At 57.5% G+C, this 19,317-nt stretch overlaps 1 protein-coding gene across 3 annotated transcripts in view; it reads right to left on the reverse strand.

The window, feature by feature from the left end:
• TRPV4 (transient receptor potential cation channel subfamily V member 4) overlaps positions 1 to 19,317 on the reverse strand; it is a 47,309-nt gene that overhangs the window by 3,303 nt on the left and 24,689 nt on the right. For all 3 annotated transcript variants that reach the window (XM_075898842.1, XM_075898841.1, XM_075898843.1), the window contains exons 3-15: positions 16,439 to 16,617; positions 15,678 to 15,830; positions 15,380 to 15,520; positions 11,903 to 12,201; positions 9,237 to 9,416; positions 7,541 to 7,699; positions 6,391 to 6,483; positions 5,373 to 5,446; positions 4,494 to 4,659; positions 3,536 to 3,602; positions 2,682 to 2,998; positions 1,587 to 1,714; positions 272 to 393 (exon numbers count right to left, since the gene is read on the reverse strand). In XM_075898842.1, coding sequence (XP_075754957.1) covers positions 272 to 393; positions 1,587 to 1,714; positions 2,682 to 2,998; positions 3,536 to 3,602; positions 4,494 to 4,659; positions 5,373 to 5,446; positions 6,391 to 6,483; positions 7,541 to 7,699; positions 9,237 to 9,416; positions 11,903 to 12,201; positions 15,380 to 15,520; positions 15,678 to 15,830; positions 16,439 to 16,617 — 2,078 coding nt within the window. The remainder of the gene's footprint in view (positions 1 to 271; positions 394 to 1,586; positions 1,715 to 2,681; positions 2,999 to 3,535; positions 3,603 to 4,493; positions 4,660 to 5,372; positions 5,447 to 6,390; positions 6,484 to 7,540; positions 7,700 to 9,236; positions 9,417 to 11,902; positions 12,202 to 15,379; positions 15,521 to 15,677; positions 15,831 to 16,438; positions 16,618 to 19,317) is intronic.

Consider the following 19,317-nt stretch of genomic DNA (forward strand, 5'->3'; position numbering starts at 1 on the left):
GCAGTGATGCAGCTTTAGCAGAATGGATCACATCACCGCAACACTGTGCACCCATCTCAGAAAAACGGCCCGCTCCTACCCCAATATCCCTATTCATCAACACCACCTGCTTGGCGATCGGCCCGCCGAGGCTCCCAAAGGGCCCAAAGCAGGAACACACACAGACTCCCTAAGTCCCAAGAGATCCCAAATGTGTCACTAAAGGGCAACCCCCCCCCAAAAAAACCAGGTCCCTCCCCCAAAGCCACAGTCCCCCTGCCCTATCACTCACCTCTGCGCAGCCGGCCCACTGTTTGGGAGAAGCCGTAATACTGGTAGGTGTCGTTCTTGCCTGGATCCTCATTGATGATGCCCAGATTCTGGTTCCAGTGTGACCAGTTCACCTCGTCGACCCTGTGGAGGAACGGAGGCACCTCTAGGGCATGGAATAGGAGTGGGGGCGACAATGAGCCCAGCCCCGTCCCTTGCCGTACAACGGCCAGCAGGAGACTCCAACATTGTGTTTCTCTCCCATGCTGGCTGCTGGCTCCTGCACTGGGAGAGGCCGCAGGAATGGGAGCAGCCCCCTGGGAGCATCCCTCTGAGGCACAGAGCAGCCGATGCTATGGCAGCCACGTTAGCAATGGCAGGGCTCAGCCAGCGCCCAGCAAATGGGACCTGCCAATGGGAGAGGGGCTGGGTGCGGCCAAAGCCGGGAATCCCTGGAGCCAGCTGTCTCCACTCCCCCGTGAGCACCAGGCACATGCCATTGCCAGTGAACTGGCTGCATGAGTCCCCAGCCACAGCTCAGAGCTGTCACAACTCATTTAGCACCAGTGGGCACCCCAGCTCCTCCTGCTGCAGCCCCTTGCCCCAGCCCCAGGGTTCACCCAAAGCACCAGGGCAGGCCCCTCTGTGACGGGCTTTCCATGCGGCGTGGCAGGGCAAACCAGGCTGGGGACACTCGGTAGTGCCACTGGCAGACAAGTGTGGACAAGTCAGGCCCTGGCTTTTGCTGCAGATTAGTGACTTCCCTCCAGGTCCCCCAGGTCACGCTTGGCCAGAGGCACCTGTGTCATGGTACAGCCCCCCATACTGACAGCTGAGCTGCGGCATTGCCACATCATCCACAACCAAAGGTTCAGCTCACCAGAGACTGACAGGCCCCTTTGCCTGGCTCTGAGTTACTTCAGATGCCTAGGCTCTAACAAGGCCTAATTACGATTCAATAGAGACACTCCCTGAAATTCTGGGAGTGAAAGTTTGTCCTTCATATTTACTGGAATGCACAAATACCACTGGCTGGTCCCCACTGGATGCTGAGCCTGCCTTGTGCCTTCATTACCCACCTTTCATTGTACCCACATTTAACAGCCCATCAGCTCACTGCAGGTTTGGGGCTAGGAGGTGGGAGGCTGTGAGGGGGGAATCCAGGATGGAGGGTAACCAGCCCCAGAGCTCGGTTTGTTTATGGCTGTTGGTGGGATGGGGAGTCCCAGGGCACTTGGGTCTGAGCCTCAGTGTAAGGCACCTGGCCAGGCCAAAGGGCTTGTAGTCTTCTGGGCTACTGGTCACCTGATTCCCCACTCCCACTCCCCCCCACTTACCTGAAACACCATCTCCGGTCCGGCGTGCCATCAGTGCCCTTCCCCACGGTGACCATCTCCCCCGAGCGGAAGGCTTTCCTCACAAACACTGGGAAGGACCTCTCGATGTCCAGGATAGTGGTGGCCCACTGCACAGGGAGGAGCAGGAAGGCCCGTCAGCCAGCATGGAACCCAATGGGAGTGGGCCCCGAATGCCCTGGGAGACTGTGGCTCACACACTCCTCGGATGTGCCTCAGGCTGAGACCCTGCTGGGCCTAAGACCCACCATGCTCTGTAGGGAGGGACCCTGGGCAACCTCCACAGTTTCACATCCCTGTTGATCCACTTCCTGAGTTCCCTGCAATGGCTCCAGTAATCACGCCGAGCTCCCCATTGCCACGCCCAACCTGGGGGGCTGCCCCTTTCAGCTCGCTCAGCGCCTTCTCAGGTTCTCCAGCACAGGCTGGTCCTGCCTCTCGATACCCATGTATGACTCCGATGAAACCAGTCGAAAGGGCACATGTGGGGCAGGCGTGTCCCTTCTTCCCAGGTGGCTCCATCATGGGGGACACCCCAATGTAGATTGCAAAGAGCAGAACACAGGCCTCTGCCACTCTCCTGCTCTGGCTAACGGGGTGGTTGTGGGGCAGATGGGACCCTGTCCAGTCCCTCAGCAGAAGAAGAGGATGTGGTACCACGGATTCCCCCTGTGCTTCTACCCGTAGGTGTCTGCTGTGAATGAAGGGGCTGACACACTGTGGCGTAGGCCTAGTGTCCCAGGCTTTGGACCCTCAGTAGGGCATAATGGGCAGGCTATCATCAGCTTGGGCGGCTCAGAGCAGTGGATCTCAGCCTGGGAATTGAAACCCAATGCAGCCGCCAGCAGCTCAGAGAGCTTAAGGCCTTACTGCTCCCGTTCCCCATCTCCAAGACCTGCACTAGGTGCTCCATAGGCACCGAGTGCATCCCAGAAATGGCCATTCTTTCCCATGCCTCCTGGGATGGGGTGTGCAGTCAGCATGAAGGAGGCCAGTCTGCGAGCCACATAACATGGCCTCAGAGGGCCCCCTGCATTCAGAGTGTCCCCAGCAGCCAAGGGCTGGCAGAGACATTACCTGTAGCTTCCATATGTGCTTGCTCTCCTTGGAGACCTGCCCCACCGTCTCCCCCATCAGAGCGATCAACATGTTGAGGAGCAGCACGAAGGTGAGGATGATGTAGGTGACCAGCAGGATGATGAAGACGCCGGGGTACTTGGCGTTCTCGATCATCTCCAGGTCGCCCATGCCGATGGTGAGCTTGAAGAGATCCAGCAGGAATTTGCTGAAGGTCTTGCTGTCCCGGCAGGACGGGTAGGCAGGCACCGTGCAGTTGGACAGGTCTCTGTTGCAGGCCTCGGCGCTGGCACAGGGGTTCAGGAGCGAGACCAGAGCTTGGCCAGGGAGAGGGGGGAAGGAGAGGGATGAGGGTCCAAGGGAAGGCGCAGAATCGCCACCTCTCTGGATGACTCGTTATGCTGCGCAGAGCCGCCTTGCCAGGAGTTGCACAAGCCGGGGGCAGGGAGGGCCAGGCAGAGCCATTCCTTCATCCCCGTCCAGACCAGAGCTCCCCCCATCTCCCAGTGGAAGAGGGAAGCTCCGAAAGCCGAGGATCAGGCTCGGGCACATGAAGCACCCACACCAGCGCCCAGCCACACTGTGCTGAGGCTTATGTCCGCTGGCACACGATCCATTTCCCTGCAGCTCCCGTTGCAGACATGTGAGCCATAAACCCTGGGAAGATTCCTCCCCCGACTCCGCGGCACTCAGCCCATTGGCCGTGAGAGCTTTGAAGGGTTGCCAAGGGAAAGCAGCCAATGCGCAGCGAGTTCCCTTTAGCTTGGGCCACAGTAAACTCAGCAGAGCATTATGCCTTCCAACGTTCCCCTTTCCGCACCCCCCTCCACAGCTGCCCCGGACAGGCCACCTACCCGAAGCGTAGCCGATCATGAAGAGCACGTACACTAGGAGGAACCGGAAAAGGTCTTTGAAGAGGATCTGAAAAAATCCCACAGGCAGAGATGAAAAAAAATCCCCTGCAGCACCCACTTCCCTGCACAGCCGCCAGACGGTGCCCATCACAGGGCGACGTCCTGCTCCTGTCTCCTGCTCCGTCTACACAGACCGAGACACCCCCGGGCAGTTCAGTGACCTTGGCTCTTCCCGCCCCCGGCCTGACCTCCCCACAACAGTTATTTTGAGATGCCATCTCCTGTTTGCTCTGGTTCAGGAGCCTACCTCTCTCTCCTGCCCTGCCTTCCTCTGCCTTACACCTCCTGCATCCCTGGGTCGACCTGCTCCTTTGTCTACTCCTGGTGCTTTCTAACCCACCAACCAGGCACCATCACAGCCACCCTGGGGGGAATTAATTGGTGTTTTCATGACTGGAGCAGTGGTGGCCAGCCACACAGCTGTCTGACAGCACAAGGCGGTGGCACAGGAACACAGCAATCACTAAACTGGACTGGATCCAAGCTCCATCTCACGCATCGCCCGGTCTCAGCCAGCCCAGGGCTAGGTGCCTCAGAGGAAGGTATAAGAACCCTGCAAAGGTCAGTCGGCCCCCCTAATAGCTAGAGATTGACTTAATCCCTGCAGTGAGAGGCTTAACATCCCTCCACCAGGCTCCGTCTGCACCAGGACAGGACCATGAAGACGACCCCTGTAGTCAGTTGCCGGGACTGGGCTAGTTAGGGAGAAGAACAGGACTGGCTGGCATTTGGCCAGGAGGGAGGTAAAAGCTCCATACACACCTGCAAAAGCCATGCGGAGACCCTGATACTGCACCGGGCACTGCTGTTACTGTAGTAAGAGATGGGCCCAACCCTGAAGAACTCCTCGTGTAAATACTACCCCCACCCACATACACAGGCCTGGCCCCTGCTTCACCTTCTGGATCATGATGCTGTAGGTCCCGGTAAGTTTCAGGCCTCTGGTGAAGTACAGCGCATTCATCCAGCCCAGGACCAGGGCAAAGACCATGACAGCCAGGTAAGCTTCAATCCCCGCCAAGTACAGTGCTGCCGTGATGATCACCAGCACCGAGTAGATGAAGCTGAGGAAGAGCAGGAAGATCTAAGCCTCACCCCAGAACAAGCCAGGCCTAGCCCCAGGCACCATCCGAGTGAAGGGAGTAGCTCCCATCCTACGTTTCTGTAGCCACTTCAAAGGGCCCAACGGGGACCTACTGGGCAGCTCCCCCTGGGCAGTGGAGCACAGCAGTCAGCACACTGCAGAGCAGGGTTTGCATGGGGATGCAGAGCAAGGGCACCCAGGGCTAGCCCACCCAGGCAGTGCCCTGGGATCTTCTGTTGCCTTAGGCAGCAGCTGGGCCGATCCCAGCTGAGAAACACACAGAGAGCACAAGGCCCCTAATTCCCATCAGAAGGAGCAACCCACCGGTGCAGGGACATAAAACCTGACTCGCAGGCTGCCAATCCATCCCCTCTGCATGGCATCCTCTAGCAGGTCCCAGCAAAGGCTGCAGAGATGGGGGCAGCTCTTGTCTATGTCTCTTCACACACCTGTCTCCTCTCTCAGGGTGCCTGGTGGTGATCCCCAGCGAGCGAGCCAGAGATGGCATGTCTAAGCCTCTGTACTTTGGTCCACTACAAAGGAGACTCCACTAGCCAGGCTGGTATCTCCCAGACACAATGCAGCCACCCCAGCATATCTGGCACCTGCAATGAGCACTGCCCTTCCAAATGCATCTCCAGGGCTTTGGGTGAGACACCATATGCACCACGGACAAAGGGCATCGCGACTTACTAGAGGAGCTGGAAGGAGCCGTCTATAAAGAACGAATTCACCCCAGGACATTTCTTCATAAACAGATCCTTTAGCTGGAGAAGAAAGAAAAGAAGGTAGAGCAGTGGAGGGGAGCATGTTGTGGGGTCTGTGGAGGCACAGGGTGGAACTGGCTGGGGTGCACACAGTGGACATCACAAGAGGTGCTGGCAGTCCCACAAGGTCCTTGCAGAGGCAGAGGCAGAGGCAGAGGCAGGACTGGCCCTGCTCCCCCTCCCCTGAAGAGGGAAGGTGAAGGGAGCTGCCCAGCTGGGTGCTAAGCGAGAGGCTCCAAGCTCCGCTCCCCGCAGGAATGGAGGCAGTACTGGGTTTTATCCCAAATACATCAATGCAAAGCTGCCTCCTTCTGCTGAGAAGACAGACCCACAGGCGCAGGGACCAGGACCAGCACTATGTAAAGGGACAGACAACGGGAAGGGGTTGCCACCCATGTTGGCTTCCATGGAGCACAGGTGGTTCACATGCACTAGGATCAGGTCCTCAGGGTGCCCACTCCCTGCACTGTACAAGAACTTTGAATCAGGACTCCCGGCCCCATGGCCTGCATCCCACCTGTGCCCCTGTCTTGCCCCAACCCGTGACCCTGGGAAGCTCTGAGGATATTGGCAGGAGTAGTCGAGGGCTGCAGAACAGACATGGCTTTGCAGACTGGCCCCTTGAGGGAAGGGTGCGCCAAGATTCCTGGGGAGGGCACGGGCACCAAGGGGATTAATGTGTTCTGCCCTCAGGGGAAGCGTCTGTCACAAGGTTTGTGGGTCTCAGAGCTGGGCCTTGCCCCCTTGCTTGTGTGAGGCAGACACCCATGCAAGTGCGAAGCAGCAAGATGAGGGACACCTGCATGAGGTCAGGACACACTTGTCCGAAGGCAGAAGGAAAGAGGCATTGGTGTGAGGGCTGAGGTGGTGGGGGCACTCACATGAGGGCACGGGGGGCACTTGTGTAAGGGTAGAGGGGGAGGGAGCGAATGGCTTCCACTTACATTGGTGAAAAAGAACAAGACTCCGGTGAAGAGGGTTATGATCTCCCCAGCCAGGCGCAGGTAGTCGATGGTCGTCGTGTATGGATATGGCGGCTGCAGGGCAGGTAAAGCATGAGCTGGTTCTGAGGATGTTACCCAGAAATCCCAGCACCAGGCCTCCAACAGTGCCATGCTCCCATCCCCTCTCTTCCCCAGACCACAGCCCCCCCCCCACCACCACCACCCCACACACACTGCCTTCCTCAATCACCAGGACACACAAAGGCCACTCCCACCTGCTCTGACAGCCCCCACTGGGGCTGGCTGCTGGGACATCGCCCCCCACCCCTTAGAAGTGAGCCCCTTGGAGAAGCAGGACTCGTCCAGGGCAGTATAGAACCAGGGAAAGCAGGGATTTCATGACCAGCCAGAAACCAGGGTTGAACCCACGACCCTGTCCTCCCCAGGCAAGCCCTATCCATTAGGACACGTGGGAACCCGCCCCTCCACCTTACTGCCCGTAGGCCCTTTATCCCGCCTGCCCCAGCGCCTCCCGTCCCGTCCCAACCCTGGTGGACCTGGGACTCGAACCCGCAACCCTCTCCTCCCCAGGCGGGAGCCCTATCCAAAGGAAGATGGGGTCTTCCTTTGCCCCATCTCCACACATCCAGTGAGGCACAGAAACAGGCTCACCTTCCTATAGCACAGCGGTTCCCAACCTTTTCCAGATGGGGACCCATTTTGACAATTCAGGAAGACTTGGTGATCCGGGGCAATTTAAAAAATGTGTGAATGTCTCCTCCTTAAGAGACACCTGGGGAGACACCTGGCGACATTGAAATGTAATGGCGACCCATATTTGGGTCCCGACCCATAGGTTGGGAAACCCTGCTCTAGCAGGCAGGCCCGGTGCTCTGAGCTGGCTCAGCTGGAGGTGGGATTTGGGGCTGTCTCCCTGGCCTGCTGGGACACTGGTGTGGGCCACACCTCTCACAGGGAAGAGACTCCCCCAGGGCATTAATTGGGCTGGGCACTTGGAAATCACTAGGGACTGCCCAGAAAGCTCAGCTCTCTTTACAGCCTAACAACAGGAACCTGCCGCTGCTCCACAGATCCATACGGGCCGCCCTGAGCCCCATGGACCCACAGGGCTGGCCATGGGGAGACTCACCGTGCCCTCCAGGGGGCGGTAGTAGGCAATGAGAGTGAAGATGATCATGGCGCTGAGGTAGGAGATCACACTGATGTAGAAGGAGACAGCCCCGAACTTCCGCCACTTGTCACGTAGCAGCTCATTGATGGGCTCCACAGCAAGCATCTCATGGCGGTTCTGCAATAACACAAGGCACTAGCTGCAAGCACTTATCCCATAGCAGCTCACTTTGCTTGAGAGCCTTTGAGGAGAGGCCTTGTCAAAGGCTTTCTGGAAATCTAAGTACACTATATCCAGTGGATCCCCCTTGGCCACATGTTTGTTGACCCCCTCAGAGAACTCTAACAGATTAGTAAGACAGGATTTCCTTTTACAGAAACCATGTTGACTTTCCCCCAACAAATGATGTTCATCAACGTGTCTGACAATTCTGTTCTTTACTGTAGTTTCAACTAATTTGCCCCGTACTGATGTTAGACTTACTGGTCTATAATTGCCAGGATCACCTCCAGAGCCCTTTTTAAATATTGGTGTCAATGTTAGCTATCGTCCAGTCATTGGGTATAGAAGCTGATTTAAGGAATAGGTTACAAGCCACAGTAGTTGTGCAATTTCACATCTGAGTTTCTTCAGAGCTCTTGGGTGAATGCCTTCTGGTCCCAGTGGCTTGTTACTGTTAAGTTTATCAATTTGTTCCAAAACCTCCTCTAATGACACCTCAATCTGGGACAGTTCCTCAGCTTTGTCACCTAAAAAGAATGGCTCAGATTTGGGAATCTCCCTCACATCCTTAGTCATGAAGACCGAGGCAAAGAATTCATTTAGTTTCTCCGCAATGACCTTATTGTCTTTGAGTGCTCCTTTAGCATCTCAATCATCCAGTGGCCCCAACGGTTGTTTAGCCGGCTGCCTGCTTCTGATGTACTTTAAAAATTGCTATTACTTTCTGAATCTTTAGCTAGCTGTTCCTCAGATTATTATTTTTTTGCTTTCCTTATTATATTTTTACATTTCATTTGCCAGAGTTATGCTCTATTTTCCCATTAGGATTTAAATTCCATGTTTTAAAGGGCACCTCTTTGCCTCTCACTGCCAGCAGCTGGGAGAATGGAGATGGGACAGTCCTGGCCATGCCTGTGGCCAGGGGCAACAGAGATGGGGTGACACGGCCCATGCCCATGGGCCAAAGGAAGGGAGATGGGGCAGTGCTGGCCATGCCCACAGACAGGGAATGGAGACAGGGTGGTGCAAACCCTGCACATTGCCAGGGGAATAGATAGGGCGGCGCTGGCTGGCCCCGTGGCTGGGGAGGGCTGGAGTTGGGGCAGCACCGGCCTGGCCCATGAACGGGGAGGGACAGACACAGAGAAGCACCAGCCGGGCCCGCAAGTTGGCAGGGCTGGAGAGGGGGCAGCACTGGCCAGACTGGCGGGCCAGGAGGGATGAAGACAGGGAGCTGCTGTCTGGGCCAGCAGGCTGGGAAGGCCGGAGACGGGGTGGTGTTGGCCAGGCCTAGCCTGGAGTCATGTCTGTGCATCTTCACAGTAGTCAAGTCACTGGGGACTGGATCTTGCAAGGTACTCAACCCACCTCCTGGGAGACCTGAAAGGTCCTGCCGTGCGCCTGACGACAACAGGCGCATGGCAACCCAGTGCCACAACAGGCTGCGTGCCACCATTTGCTGCCTCCCTGCCCAGGCCGGCTCAGCGCTCACCTCGATCTTACTGTTGTACACCAGGATCTCCAGCACAGACACCTCCTCTCCACAGGTGTCCAGTGAGGACAGGTCATAGAGCGAGGAGTAGACAGGCCCATAAGCCCAGTCCTTGAACTTGCGGGAGAGGTGGCGGGCATCCTCATCTGTGATCTCCCTGCGGATGATGTGCTGGAACATCTGGAGAAGGGAGGAATGGTCACCCGCAGCACGAGGTGCAGTGAAAGGAACATTGCTCCTGTGGCGAAGTGAGGGGAGGTGTGTGTGCGTGGGGAGGGGGCAAATGACGATTTTGCGGGGCTCAGGGCAGCACAATTTCACGGGGCCCCCCTTTGCCACGGCGCATGTGTGGGGCTTCTTGAAGTGCGGGGCCCGGGGCAGCTGCCCCGCTCGCCCTGCCCTATATCCACCCCTGGTTGCCCCTGGGTGCCATGTTAGAGGGGCACCAATTTATACCCCTCCACACCCCCTCGGTTTGCCTGCTCCTCCTCCACCCGCTGCCGGTGGTTGGATCCTCCTCTGCACCTCTCTGCCCCCAGTCCCACCCTCCTCCATCTCCACCAGTGGGTTAGTGCATGCGGGGGCTGGCCCCAAACTGGAGGGGGTGGGAGGAAATGTGGCACATACTCCCCCTACTGCTCCCAGGTTAGACTCAGCCAAGCGCCAGGCTCAGGGCCCCGTCGCATGGTGCTGGCAGGGGGGGGGCAGAATTTTACCTTTTCCCCTGGGTGCATAACACCCTCGCTACACCTCTGCCCTGCTCAGAGCCCCCCGCCCTCTGCTCAGGGTCCCCACCCCTACTCCTCTCAGAGCCCCCTGCTTTCTCTGTGCCTCTGAGCTACGAGACACCAGTACACACTGTTCAGAGCTCCCTCCCTCTGCTCAGAGTCCCCCCAATGTTCAGAGTCCCGCTGGCTCTCAGCATTCTGGCCAATGTTTCCAGCCATGGTTGCTGATTCTGGGTGCCCTGCTTTAGGCCTGGTGTTCAGCATGGCTGAGCCTCTGACTGATATAGACTCATAGACTTTAAGGTCAGAAGGGACCATTATGATCATCTAGTCTGACCCCCTGCACAGTGCAGGCCACAGAATCTCACCCACCCCTCCTAGAATAATCCTCTCACCTAGATCTCAGATACTGAAGCCTTCAAATACTAGGGTGTCCTAGGCTGAGCCCCGATAACTGTGGCAACCAGCCAGAATGAGGGGCTAGCATGGGACAGTTTGGGCTTTAACATTTCCATAATAGCAACTGCTGTCTGATGACGGCTTCTCCCCTGCTCTTGCCATCCCCATGTTCCCAGCCCAGGTAGCACCTCATTTCCTCTAGCCACTGGGGTAACTTTTCTGCCTGGCCATGCTGGGCTGGAATCCCCTGCCCCTGAGTGCCTGGGGGTGTGTTGCTGGGGAGTGGCACGGTCAGGACACTTGAGGTTAATTAACCAAGCCTGTTAATGGGCTTCTGTGCTTGGGCCCAGGATCAAGGCCCTCTGCCCTACACAGCCCAGTTTGCCTTGCAAAGCTCCAGTGCAGCTTTCTGCAGACACACAAATACTCTGGAGAACTGCAACTGGCCGCTAGGTGGAGGCAGACACTAAATTACAAGTCAGACAGGCCCCAAGACTCTGCCCAGCCATCTGAGCATGAAGCTGCATGGGAGCTGTGCTCTCTAGGGCGAGCCCGGACCCAGCTCTCACCATGTTGGGTGGATGAGCACCAGGATTCCCTGTGAGCTGGGCACCTGGGTGGCCACTAAGGGGAGATCTGATTAGCAGAGCGCCCGCAGCCAGGTGTTTTGTTTGTACTGGTGGTGCACATAGCCCAGCACGGCTGTTCTTATGCACAGCTGGGAAGGACTGGGGCCCAGGAGATCAGAGAAAGCCAGAGGCCTCGTGAAGCAAGGGACACCTTGGACGCCTTCTTGGCAGCTTCCAGTGGGACAGCTGCTTGCCCCAGCCCATGTGAGAAAGCTGGTGGTTACTGGAGGCCAAGGACTTATTTCCACTGACATCGCCCCGCAGTCCTGCATGTGCTCATCCCAACGCATGGCATTCCTCAGCCCGTGCATCGAGCACCCAACCACCATGCAGGGGAAACCCAACCATCCCTGCACTCCCCAATGAACTCAAGCCGGAAAATCCTCACCGCCCAAACAACTCCCCATGGGCTAAGCCTTCTCACAGCCATCACCCCAGAGCTGCCCACCGCATAGGAAACCTGCCTTCACTTTACACGGTTCCTTGCACTGTGTTATCCCCTTGTGCTTCAGACCTTGTAGTGAACTGGAACACTCTGGGTCCCTGAACTGGGGCTGACCAGGGCTTGAAAGCCTGTCTCACTCACCAGCAGAGACAGAGCCCATAAAAGCTCTTGCCTCACCCACTGTGCCCCTCATGCCTGGGACCAACACAAATGCGGGGCCACTCCCTGTCTCCCAGCCCAGAGACCTGTGCGTTTGACTAATGCTGGTTTGTTATGGATGCACACAGATACGCTCTGAGCTGAACTCGTATGCACAGACTGCTCCCCATACATAGGCTAACCAGCCCCACTGCCATCAGAGAGAGCTGCAAGGGCGGGAGGGGCCCTAACCCAGTGGCTGGCAGAGCTGGCTTTGCCCTTCCCTGTGGCAGCAGCCGGAGGAGGGCTGGGATGACACCTCCTTACCCCAATCTTGCCACTCTTGGCCGCCATCATGAGAGGCGAGAGGCCGTCGTTGTTGAGCAGGGCCTCCAGGTTGGTGTCGGGGAAAAGCTTGGCGCACTTGATCAGCAACAGGTCGTACATCTTGGTGACAAACTTGGTGTTCTCCCGGGTATTGTCAGCAATGGCCACCAGAGCCTGCAGCACTGTGTTGCCCCGCGAGTCCTGGCGCCGCAGGTCTGCCTGTTTGTGTGCGTTCTCCGTGAGGTAGTGGACAATGTGTGGCTGGTTGGTGCAGGCGGCGAGGGAGAGGGGCAGCTCACCTGGCAGGGGAGAGAGCACAGAGGGAGTCAGCCTTTCTCCATCCGGACAGACAGCTCGGGGAGTGGGGAAAGGACCCAAAGGCCTGAGGAGAGACAGCTGCTCTGCTGCCCCAGTGAGGGAAGAACTGGTGGGAGGAACAGTGGTGGAGTAACCAGGAGTGTGAGGGACTGCACACGCGTGATGGCTTGCACAATTGCACATGGGACTCTTTGTGTGACCCGACGGGGCAACCCAGGGCAGAGCAACATGTACCAGTGCAAAGGTCCTACCTAAAACCAGCAGCCATCACCACTCACCATGGCAACCGTCCACCAAGCTGGGGGAGTTACTGGGGAGAGTCCCATCACCCCTGGAGCCTGGCCAGTCCCACACAGTGCCAGGAGCAGCATCACCCAGCAGCCTCCAGTTCTCTCAGTCCTTGCACTAAGGTGGGCCCTGGGCCCTGGGCCTCAGTGCAAAGAGACAGCCTGGCACCATGTCCCTCACCTCCAGATGCAGGGGTCCAAGGCTCCTTCCAGCCCCTCTGTTGGTGGGGCAAAGCAGGGAACACCTGACCCAGATGGTCCACATCTCCCACTCTCTGACACGACCTCTAGAGGGGATGTTGGCCTCCCAGCTGCCCCTGCCAAGTCTCCATCACAGCTTCCGGGGCAGCTGGCACATCCAGCCCACCTCTGCCCTTTGCTAGAGCAGCACCAGGCCAGGGCCCCAGGACGTACTAGACGAGGCGTCAGCAATAATTTGTGAATGGGGGGCACTTCACCAATTTCTGAAGTGGTCGCTGGCCACCCCGGAAAGCGCGTGGCCTCAGGCAGAAGGGGCAGGGCAAGGAGCCTTCCCGTGCTCCCCCCACCCACAGACCCTGATTAGCCTGGGAGCAGGGGAAGCACGTGAAATCTTTGTCCCCAGGACCCCAGCGTCTAGAGAGAACTGCCAGCTGTTTTGAACAGCTGGCAGTTCATTCTTGGTGCAGTGCACAGCTGGTGAGGGAAGAAGACTTTGCATGCTCCCCCTGCTCCCAGGCCAACTAGGGTCTGTGAGCAGGGGAGTCTCTCACACCCCATCCCCACCCCCAGAATTGCGCAGTGCCCAGAAGGTGGCCCGCAGATGCAGTAGGGGGCCTCAGGCAGACTCCCTGCTTGCCCCGCCCCTGCACGCCCTCAGAAAAGCGGCTGCCGGGGCTCTTTGCGCTCCACTCGCTGTGAGCAGGGGGAGTGGTGCCTCATGGCTGCTCCCACCCCCAGCACAATCCCATTGGCTGGTTTCTGGTCAATGGGAGCTGCCTGTTTCAGCCTATGCGGGGATGGGACAGGCTCCTGCCTGAGAATGAGCTGAGCTGCTGACCTGGAGTCTTACTGCTAAGACTTCTAGCCAGGTCCTGCCTTTGGCACCCCATCCCCTCCCTTTGCCCCCAGCCCTCTGCCTCCCTACCTCACATAACCCAAACTCTCTGCCCCCCTCCTGAGTCCATACTCCCTCCCAGATACTGCACCCCAAACATCTGCCCCAGATCACAGCCCCCTCCTGTCCTAGGTCACAACTCAAACCCCTGCACTCCAATCCCCTGTCCTAAGTCACAACCACCTTCTTCACCCAAACTCCCTCCCAGACCTCACACTCCCTCCTTCATGCAAGTCTCTTATGCCAAGCTCCCTTCTGCACCCAACCTTCATCCCAGACCTTGCACCTCCTCCATTAATATCACGGGAAAGTGCAGCCCTCAGCCACTTTTCAAAATCTTGGAGTGGCCCCTCGTCAAAAATTATTGTCAACCCCTGCTTTAATGCATAAGGGCCCCAGGGCAGGGGGATGTGGGGATTCAGGAGTCAGGACTGGGGGAAGAGGGCCCTAGACCTGGGAGGTGTAGGTGTGAGTGTGGGCAGGCAAGGGTGCTATTTCTGGAGGTGGGGGCTGCAGCCGCACATCCCAGGTTGCTTCTGCTCTTCTTCGTCTGACTCTCAGGGAGTGAGGGGAAAGTGCACAGCCTGCAGCATCCTCCTCGGCCCTCCCCTTAGCTGTCAGGATTGAGAGGAACACACAAGCTGAGCACATTCCCCCACGCTCCCTGAGAGTCAGGGGAAGAAGAAGACGACTCAGGCTATGTCTACACTGGTGCGATCTTGCGCCAGAGCTATGCAAATGAGGCTAAGCGTGGAATATCGCCGAGCCTCATTTGCATATCTAATGAGCCGCCAAGAAGGAGCTGTCTATACTGCAATACCGTTATGCCTGAAAATAACAGCGTAACAGCATTGCGCAAGAGGGTTTTTCTTGCGCAAGAAGGGGCAGTGTAGACAGCTCCATCTTGTGCAAGAGCCTCTTCCGCAAAAATGGCAGCTCATTAGATATGCAAATGAGGCTCAGTGATATTCCACGCTTAGCCTCATTTGCATAGCTCTGGCGCAAGATCGCGCCAGTGTAGACATAGCCTTAGTGCATGCAGCTGCAGCTCCCCACCCTCCCTAAAGAGTGCTGGGAGGGAGGGGCATCCCCAGATGGGGGAGGGGAGGAGCACACACCTGCCTGGCTACCTACTGCTTAGCTACCTGCTGCAGGAGAGCCCTGGAAGCCCGGCTGGGAACAACTGCAGCCAAGCGCCCCAGCCTGCCAGAATGCTGCACTGGGGTTCTGGGCCAAAAACCAGACAGAGGCCATAAAGGCACCTGCTTCTCATCAGAGGACAGAGTAGCAAACACCAGGGCTGTCCTATAAAAAAGAGGACGAATGGCCGCCCTACCCTGGTCCCGTTGCCGTCACTGCCTTTGGCCGGCTGGAAGGAGCAGCCTGTCCACACCTTGAAAGGAGCCGTGCTCGCCCCTGGAAAGTGACGCTGGCCCATAGGGCCTGGCGAGTGTTTGCTCAGGAGGGAGGCTGGCAGTGGCCTGTGCCGGGCCCAGTCTGCCTCAGCCCTGCGAGCAGCACGAGGCGAGTGGAGAGTGCCCGGCACTTGGAGGCATCGAAGGGTGAAACGGGGCAGAGGCACCCCGCTGAGGTTGCAGCATGGACGGGCGTCATGTGCTGCTGTTCCCATGGCCAGGGCAAGACCCCATTCCATGGGCACCCCTTGATGGAGGTGGCTTCTTCACTCGCTCTTGCAGGGGGGTGCGTTAGAGGAGGCCTCCCCACCTAGGATGTGGCCTTTCCCGCACGCGGGGCCAGGCGCCGCTTCCCACTCACCGAAGTAGAAATATCCCCCCTCGTCCTTAGGCTGGAAGAAGCGGCCTCGCGCCTGGGCGTGCACGTCCGCCCCCTTCTCCACTAACAGCTCCACGTAGTGTTTGCAGCGGCGCTCTATGGCGATGTGCAGCGCTGTCTGACCTGGAACCACACGCAGGCCCGTCAGCGCCCCACGTGCCCAGCCCCGGCCCTCCGCACCCCGCTGAGCAGGGAGGGCAGTAGGGGGCGGAAATGCAGCTCTCCCCAGGGCTGTCGCCAGGAATCCCACCCTTGTCCCAGGCCAGGGCTCAGCCCCCACCTCGGTAGTAGACGTCTCGGAAGGGCGAGTTGATGAACTCCCGCATGTTGCCTGTCTTCTCCGCAATGTCCAGGAGCAGAGGGATGGTGTCGTTCTTGCCCCCGCTCAGGTTCAGCAGCGCTTTGGGCAGGCAGGTCTTCCCAGTCGAGGGCTCTGCAGGGGCATGGAGGGGCTGTGAGACAGGGCGTGGGGTGGGCAGGACCAGCCTGGAGCTCAGCTCGGGCACGAGCCCACCTCCAGTGTTCCATCTTCACCAGCTGCTGCCCCAGCTGCAAACCCCCAGGCACGCATGGCCCGAGACACCAGCGGCCAGAGGTGTTAACTGTCCCAGGGAGGGTCATATGGGGGCCTTGAACCCACTAGGCAGGGAGAGGGACTAGCCCCCCCAGAAGGGCGGCTGGACCTGCAGGTGAAACCCCTGCCCCAATGCTCTCACACAGGCATGGGAAGTAGCCACACAGCCAGGCTCCGCTGTGCAAAGCCGTGTACACACATCCTAGGGTGCACACTCAATTTACCATCACTCCACAGTCCCCCACACTGATCACACATGATGTGCCCAGCTGGATGGACTCTGCTGTACTGGTGTCTTGGTTGTGAAGAGAGGACACACGGCCCCTGCAGCACAGCACTGGCTTCCCCTCTTTGCCCCAGCCCAGAGCTGACATGTTGGCTCCCCATCCTCTGCTCCAGGCAGGAAGCCCCAGAGCCAGGCTGGCTGCTGGCTGCTGGCCATTGATGCTGCCTATTACACAACTCACCCCGAAACTCCTCATCAGTCAGGCGCTTCTTGTGGGTCAGCAGGAAGGGGAGGAGCCCATCCAGGCCAGTGGTAGAGCCCCGGGACACGATGTCGAAGAGGATGGGCCGGTTAAACACCTTGAGGACTGGAGGTGGGCTGGGAGCTGGGGTCAGGGTCTTTGGGCTGTTGGTCTGCTTCCTGGAAAAGAGGCACCATCTCTACAAACAGGCTCTCAGAGCACCCGGATCTTGACTCCAGTGCCTTCCTGTGCATAACCCAGACGTAGCCACGGACACTTCCTTTACTGTAGCCTGCTCCAGGGGCATTTGTGGGGCCTCCGGGCTCCTGGTCCTTGATGTCTTCTCTGCCCCTCAGCGTTCTAATTACCCAACTGCACAAAAGGCCGTGTAAGAGACAGGGGGACTCGGCTCTATCACTGACTCTCTTGGACAAAGTGTGTCTCAGCTCTGTGCCTCAGTTTCCCCTTCTATGCATTGCTGACAGTAATACTTGGTCTCCCATGTAGAAAGTTTAATTTCCACCACATTCAGACTAAGGAGTGTAACTGAAGCTCCACTACCCCAGTGATTCCACCATACTTGGATGTTTCTATGAAACTGATCAGCAGTGTAATAGTTAACAGGGCATGTTAGCTGGTGTTGTAAGGTTTCAGATTTAATACACCCCAAAGAGAAGTAAGGACCTCGCCTGCTTCTCAGGCAGCACTGTGCGAGCTCGTGTTAGAAATGAGGCTAGATATTTAGTTTTAAAATACAAATTTAAATGAAAGTTCAAACTTTCCAGTACCTGACAGCGGCATCAAAATACCGCCATGGACTGACTCAACATCCCCTCATGCCTGGCCCTGAAGGTCGGCCCCTCACTTCACAGGGCCCAGGGACCATCACCACGTGACTTTCTTAATGCTTCTCTGCTTTGGAGGCTGGCCCCTCAGGACCATGCATCTCTGAGAGAGGTCAACTGACAGCTGCTTGGAAAGGACTTTACATCACAGACGATCCAAAGAGGAAGGCTGGGCACTGGTGCAATTATTTCCCAAGTCACACATAATTTAGCATCGCTATGCACACAGCCCCTGTCCGACTCCACGCTGTTGCTGTCAGCAAATCCCAGCTCCTCCCCTGACATTCCAGGAACTACCCAAGAGCAGACTGCCAACAAAGAGAGTGTGTCTGCCAAGGAAGACATCCTTCTTGCATACACCAGCACTACGTGGCTGCCCTGAAATCCCACGTGGGCTGTGCTGGTGTAGCCGTGTTGGTCCCAGGATATTAGAGAGACCAGGCAGGTGAGGTGATAGCTGTATGGGACCCAGCCTCTGGGCTGAGAAATACAAGATAGCTCCCCACCCACCTGTTCTCCAGCGGGAATCCCAACCTATTCCTGCTTGGAGGCTGCAGCCAAACCCGTTTAGCAGAGCAGCTCTCACAGCTCCCTGCTGCCCCTGATCCCAGAGGGCACCAGAGAGATACAGTCCTGGGGAGAGATTCAAACCTCACGCTGAGGAGGCAGTTAGGTGCTTAGTGCTCCACACAGCCATACGAGAGACAGGGATCAGTTCCAGGGCCAGAGTTCTTGCCCATGGGGAGATTATAATGGGCAGCAGGTTTAAACAAATAAAAGGAAGTTCTTCTTCACACAGCGCATAGTCAATCTGTGGAACTCCTTGCCTGAGGAGGCTGTGAAGGCTAGGACTAGAACAGGGTTTAAAAGAGAACTAGATATATTTATGGAGGTTAAGTCCATAAATGGCTATTAGCCAGGATGGGTAAGGAATGGTGTTCTAAGCCTCTGTTTGTCAGAGTGTGGAGATGGATGGCAGGAGAGTGATCACTTCTGTTCTTATACAGCCAGTCCCCGACTTACAAACGAGTTACGGTCCAAGCACTTGGTCGTAACTCGATGTGTTCGTAAATCAGATTACATTCACTGACGTATGGCTGCGCTGTTCGTAAGTGCAAACTCGGGTTCCAGCTGTATAGGAGGTTGGTTGTAAATACAAATAGTCGTAAGTCGATGCGTTCATAACTCGGGGGCCGGCTGTACTGGCAAACTTGCGGTAGGGCCATCCCTGGAAGGGGGGGGCACAGGACCTGAGGTGACCCCCCCTCTCCAGTGCCTGAGGCACAGGTTGCAGGGCAACTCCCACCACCATAGGCCCCATCCTTGTTCCACCTTTCCCTAAACCCTTTCTGCACTCATCCCCAAGCAATGCGGCGTGGGGCACTACAGGAGCCTGGTGCAGGGGCAGCAGCAGGGGTCACCAGCCCTCCGCATTCACGACCCTGGCATGGGAGCTGGAGCAGCCTGGCAGCTCTGCCCCACCACACCGTCCTCTCCCAGCCCGCTGCGCCCTGCTTCTCCACAGCGTCAGGAAGCAAAGCACCCCAGCACCAACGGGCTCTGCTTCCTGCCGCCACTGAGAAGTGGGGTGCAGCGGGCTGGGCTGCTCCGGCTCCCACCACCAACACAGTGAGCGTGGAGGGGTGATGTCTGCTGTTGGCTCTCATCAGGCCCCCCCTATAATCCTCTGGGTCCCGCCTGTCCATAGGATAGTTGGGGCGGCTGCCTGGATTCATTCTATGGAACACGGAGTAGCTGTTTCAAGTGCCTGCAGCGATGTGGGGAGGGGATGAGGTGAGGCCACCGCCTGGACAAAGGCTGGGCCCTGGCTAACTGACACTCTCCAGGGGAAATGGGCCCCAGGCCAGTTCTGTGGACACAAGCCAGACCAGTCTGGGCACTTCTATTGTCTCAGCTAATTACAGCTTTACAAACCAGTTTCAGCTGAGCACCGGACCTAGCCAGAGAGGAAAGCAGAGCGTGAAGGAGGTGTTCTCCTCCAATCGGCCACTTCTAGGACAAGGCATCAGTAAA

Source organism: Pelodiscus sinensis, chromosome 15 (assembly GCF_049634645.1).
Source record: "Pelodiscus sinensis isolate JC-2024 chromosome 15, ASM4963464v1, whole genome shotgun sequence".
NCBI lineage: Eukaryota > Metazoa > Chordata > Testudines > Trionychidae > Pelodiscus > Pelodiscus sinensis.